The 6,000-nt window shown below is 42.6% G+C and overlaps 1 protein-coding gene across 1 annotated transcript in view; it reads right to left on the bottom strand.

The window, feature by feature from the left end:
* Positions 1-961: 961 nt before the first annotated feature.
* Positions 962-6,000, bottom strand: part of LOC111181936 (cytochrome P450 3A29-like) — a 29,898-nt gene continuing 24,859 nt past the window's right edge. The window contains exons 12-13 of the mRNA XM_022587856.2: positions 4,569-4,731; positions 962-1,860 (exon numbers count right to left, since the gene is read on the bottom strand). Of these exons, the coding sequence (XP_022443564.2) occupies positions 1,765-1,860; positions 4,569-4,731 (259 nt within the window). The 3' untranslated portion in view covers positions 962-1,764. The remainder of the gene's footprint in view (positions 1,861-4,568; positions 4,732-6,000) is intronic.

The raw sequence follows: 6,000 nt of genomic DNA, 5'->3' as shown, positions 1-6,000 counted from the left end.
GGTTCCTATTTTAAAGATGAGCAACAAACGGGGGTACAGAATGGTTGAGTGACCCTCCAAGCACTCATCACCAATTCCTACAGAGCTGGGATTCAGATATAGTTCATCTAGGTTTAGAGCCTGAAGTCTTTACTGTCACTAGTCCCAGCTTTGCCCTGGAATTAGTGGGGGAACTAGCTCTAGAGCCCAGGTCTTCTGAGAGGGTAGTGACCCGGGTTCTGCCCCAACACAGAGACGAGGTAAGTCTCCCTAGCAAGCCCGTCGATGAGAACTAGGGTGAGGTAGGAGGATATGCTTTCTGCCCCACATGCACTGCACCATGGAGAAAGCCCCCTATCCTGAGGCAGAAGCACTTCCCTAGACTTCACAGCAGAGGGAAGAGGAGGAGGTCTTCTCATGGCTGCTCACCTTCTACTCCATCCTGGAGGGTCTCTTTCTTGATAAACTAACCACTAACATCTCTACCACCCTGTACACTTTATAAAGTTCTTTCATATCTCTCTTAATCGATCCTCAGGAAAACTCTGTGAGATAAGCAGTGTTGGGATTATTTACATCCCACTTTACAGGTGTGGAAACAGAAGTTCAGTATGGGAAAGAGTTTTGCCCAAGCAATTCAACCACGAATCCACTCATGCCAGGCTGATGTTCCTGTGGACACTTTCCCCTCCCTACTCAGTCTCTGACTTGGAGTCACTGTGCCTCCCTTCTCCGCCCCCACCCTGCATTGTGTGCCTGCCCACCTTCTGTCACCCCACCCCCCAGTGACTTTAGGACTGGATTGTCCAGGAAGGGAAGGCAAGGCGGGAGAGGAAAAATGGAGGGAGGGGGCAGAAAAGGGAAAGGAAGAGCCCTGGGCAGCTTCTGATACCAACTGAAACTGATCATTGCTTGTAGCCTTTCTGCCTGAACAACTGACCAATTAACCATCTTTTATTCCACATTCATTGTGGTTAAGACAGTTGGGAGTTGAGGATGGAATGCAAAGAGGTGTGAAAAACATCTTTCCTGCCTTCCAGAAACATCAGGGGAGATGAGATGAAAACATTAAATCAAACAAATAATATAAGTTTCTCAGTTGAGTGTTACAAAAAATATGTGCTCCAAAAAAGGTAGGTATAAACTACGAATATACTTTCTAAGCAATAGGCAAAGTCGCAGTGGATTGGCTCTTACCTATTTAATAGGAGTCAAATTGGAGTTTTGATAAAGGCCCCAACCAACCAGTGATTTTGATGGTCAAAAGCAAGTAGTCACTGAATCTCCCTGATTCTGCTGTATACATTCCCCCCCTAATGTGCACAAAGGTATCAGATTATACTTTTGTAAAGAGATGTTTATTGACTTTCTCAATATAATATTTAATTTAGAATATTCAAAATAAAATCTGTGATATAAATGTCACTACTTCAGTCATCACTATCATTCTTATTTTCATTAGAGCTTGTGAGAAATTTTCATTCTGATCAGTGCTCAGGAGGAGTAGATGGTCCTAAGTGGGGTGTGGTGGGGTGGAGATAGTTCTGTGAGAACCAGATAAGCTGAGTTTGCACTTATTAATCACCTCTTTTATATGACACAATATATAACACTCCACGTAGACAGTGAGAAAGCTAAATGAATGTGCAGAATCTCTAGTCATCCATCAATCGCAGTAGGTGAATCGCATCTTCATTTCTGTGTTTTATCACAAAGTAAATCAAGGCCTCTGTTGTCCTGGGACGCAGCTTCCTTGAAGAACAAAGCGCAAGTCCTTAGGGAAAGTCAGGCTCCAGTTAAGGTCCCATCTCTGGGCTCAACCATTAGAATAATGGGTTCTTCTAGTTGAAGAAGTACCTGACGCCTTAATTTCAGGTGCATCTGCAACAGTTAAACACGTGAGAATCGAATAATGAAGCAAGGCCAGCAAGAGAAACAAAGTATTGATATAGAAGATACATTATGGACAATAATGCTTTACAAACATATAACAGCTAGTTTTAGCATCGTATACCTTTGATTCTTTTTTAGAAACTACAAATTCCATGTATTTAATAGATACAGGGATGGTCAGCTTATCTGTTTTTCATAGGGTGAACTTTAATAGTCGTGTCTTTCAAGGAACTGGCCACATTTATGTATGAACTATATGGAGTAAAGTTGTTTGCCGCATTCCCTTATTATCTTTTTTATTAAATTAAAATTTCCACCTATTGAGACATAACTGTCTTACAGGAGTGCGTAATGATTTGACGTACATATATCGTGAAATTATCACCACAGTAAGTTTCATTAACATCCATCAGCTCATGGATACGAAGAAAAAATATTGTTTCCTTCAGGTGATAGCTCTCAGGATCTACTCTCCTAACAGCTTTCCTGTACACCATACAGAAAGGTTAACTAGAGCCATCATGTTGTACGTGGCATCTCTAGTACTTATGTATCTTATAAATAGAAGTTGGTAGCTTCATCCAATCTACCCTCCTTATCTTTGATTGTTTATACTTATTCTTTAAGTTATGTCAAGACGAGATAGTGAAAGCATTCATCCATCATTCTTTCCACGAAATATCTATTGAGCGCTTATTTCATACCAGGCTAGAGACAAAAATCTGGTTGGCTTGTGTTCTTTTTTTGATTTAAATTTTAGGTACAAAGGATGAGGTTTTTAAATTTACCAGATTCTTAGGCATTATGGCCAACTATCTTGAGCCATGTAAAGATAATTTTGTGTCCATTGAAACTTGCAAGGTAATCCTAGTAGGAATCACACATGTTAATTACATCGGCCTTCCTCAACTTCTGCAGAGTCCAATCACCTCTCCCAGTAGAACCCATCCAGTTTCATGATCGGAAGAGGTCGTTGTGAAGCATTATGCCTGTTTTTTTTTTTTTTTTTTTTTTAACATTTCCTGTCTCCCAAATGCAGTGCAAATGGTGAACTTCTGACGACCTACAGTGTTTGTTCCAGTACTTTTAGCCCTTTTCTCACCCAGTCACTCCTTCAGTGTTGGGGGAGCCAACAGAGTGACCTTCTAATCTCAGTTGACTGAAGGGCAAACAAATTGTCATGGAGGAGAGAAGCCCCAGCCTGTGGATGGCTGGGTGGAGCTTCAGGGAGTATCTGCCCTTCCCAGGTGTGCCAGAGGCTCCTTTTCTCTCAGGGCTGGGTTCCCTGTCTGTATACACCTACAGGACGGCCACACAGACTCCCACAAGTAAAACGGAAACCGTCTCTATCCTCCTCTTCCCTGAGAAAGCCTACCCAAGGGGAGGAGCTGCTTACTAAATGTGTGACTCCTAGAAATAAGCCTTCTTATAGGGCCGTGTTTGAGATGAAAAAATGGTAACTGTTCTTTGTGTGCTTCAGGAGAGATTCCAGATCTTTCTATAAATGTAACACCTTGTTATTTTAAAATTTCAAATGACATGCATATATGTCCCCTGCAGATAGACATACACACGTACACCAGGCATGTACACAAGCCATGTGTTATTTGTGTCATTTGTTAAATTGCAGAAGTTCAAATTGTTCACAATTTGTATCCAAGAACTCTAATCCACCGCACATCGAACTCCTTAAGCATTTGCTGGGTGACTGGGAGGCATCGTTCAGAGTTTACGAAAGGAATAAAATGAGAGGCTACAGTTCAAGACGTTCATAGGTATAAAGAAAACATAGGAACCAAACTGGATGGTTCCATGACAAAGTGTTAAGTTAGGTCGTAGGAACTGTGATGCCAGCCTGTGGTGACTGATACAGAGCAGAGGGGAGAGTGGGCTGTGGACTGGGTGGGGGAGGCTCCATGGAGGGGCTCAGGATTGAGCTAGAACTTGAAGGGGGAAGAACAGAATCGGGGGGGTGGGGTGGGCGGGGAAGAACACACATAGAGTTATTATTAGAATGTAAAGGGAGCCCATCTTGATGGCAGCAGGACCCCTGGAAGGTGAGGGGGCTGTGGGAGTCCTTCACATCTGGCAGAAATGCTTTCCATCAGGGGTTCTCACTGTGGCTACACAGGAGAATCCGCGGGAGTGGTTTGAATGCCACACTCCGGGCGAATTATTTTAGAATAAATGAGATGACCTAGGCATCAGGATTTTTTAAAGCACCACAATAATTTCATTATACAAGCAGTGGCTGAGAACCACTGCCAGGAGAGCTTCTGTAAGTTCTGGTGGAGAAGAGATCACTGAAGAGCCATGACTTTTCAGTGTGTGCTCTCATGACTGTGCACACACTTCCCTTCATTCCAGTGGACTTGAAATGAAATTTAAAACATTGCTGAGGTTCAAAAGACTGCAAAGAATCATGTCATGCTAACTGCATTGACTCTAGATGACCTTTATAGTTGGGTCATTACAAAGCCACAGGCTTAGCCATCCAGAGCTGAAGGACAAAGGTCACAGATGGCTCCAAATACATTCATGTCCAATATGACAAATTATTCCTTGAATAGAACACATTCATATATGTGTGTGTATGTGTGTGTGTGTGCATATATATATATATGATATCTATCTATCTATATCAGTTTTAAAAACTCACAATAAACACAATTAATGCAGCTAGGTAACCGTCTGACCTGTGTTTCTTTGCAAGGTTTGAAGGAGAAGTTCTGCAGGACTTTGACAACAGCAAGTTTCACGTTCATGATACCAAGTCTCATACCAATGCAGTTTCGGGGTCCACTTCCAAAAGGCATGTATGTGTAAGGATTTCTGCTCTCCTTGTTCTCCTTACTGAACCTGGTTCCACAACAGTAAATGAAACAAATTAATGAAACAGAAAACCCACAAGAGCTCAAAGTCTGAGGCTTAACTTAAACACTCAACTAGCAGCATTAGGGATGCCTGTGCGAGCTAGTCATTGAGTCCTGCTGTGGTGATTTTGCTCTGAGAAAGGTAAACTCCAGATCCTTCCCGTTCCCCGGACCCTATAGGAGCTTTCAGTCCTGTTGAGGAGATGAGATGAATGCTGTTGAAAACCAAATTTATCTCTAAACACTAAATTTACATTCAGGCAGTGAGATGTTCATGCTCTGAACTGATTGAAGGAAACGTGGGTTCCTGCCTCCACGCACACGTATGTCGGTCATGTGCTCATGGGGGAAGGCAGCAGGAGAATCAGCTCCCAGGATTCAAATTGTCATTTCCCCCTTGTATTCCCTTCCTTCCCGTCCCCTTGTGTCTGTCTGTCTGTCTCCCCCACGGCACAGAACACTTAGGCCACATTTCCATAGCTATATGACGCTACTATAGAATAACCACTGGTTTCCTTGTCTCTCTGTTCCACTAGCCTATAAATTCCTTGATGGTTAGACCTCTGTTTTATTCAAATTTGACTCCTCAGTGTTTGAATATATTAAGGAAAAATATGGAATTGTGGAAAGTGATAATAGCATTGCGATTATGTATATTTTAAAGAGTCCCTACTTTGCAAAACATTTTGGAATATTTACAGACACTGTGACTTCAAATACTATGGGTAGATGGAGGAGGGTAGCAGTAGCATGTGGATGGAGCAGAGACATGGGATGGTTGTTGGGCAGGGAATGGGCACGTATAGATACATTAAAAGTCTTCCACAGGCTAGTGCCTATAGAATATACTTGTGCATACGTCAAAAATTCTCCATGATAGGCTTTTTTGTAAACATTTGGATTTCTCACTGCCTGGCCGAGTCCCTGACACGCAGGTGAGCTCTAGCTCTCTGCTTGACGACTGAATGAATCAAAAACGGACTGGGAGATCTGGATTGACATAAACGCACTACCATGTGTAAACCAGAGAGCTAGTGGCAACCTGCGGTACAGCACAGGGAGCTCAGCTCTGTGCTCTGTGATGACCTAGATGGGTGCGATGGGGGGGGGGAGGTCCAAGAGGGAGGGGATATAGGTATACATACAGCTGATTCACTTTGCTGTACAGCAGAAACTAACACGACATTGTAAAGCAACAATACTCCAATAAAAAATAAATAAAGTGAACCAAAATGAACAACAGCAAAAAAGAAAT

Source organism: Delphinapterus leucas, chromosome 15 (assembly GCF_059928025.1).
Source record: "Delphinapterus leucas isolate spDelLeu-1000000601 "Yukka" chromosome 15, BTC_Dleu_Yukka2, whole genome shotgun sequence".
In the NCBI taxonomy this organism is placed as follows: Eukaryota; Metazoa; Chordata; class Mammalia; order Artiodactyla; family Monodontidae; genus Delphinapterus; species Delphinapterus leucas.
This window is presented reverse-complemented; position numbering and strand designations above follow the sequence as displayed.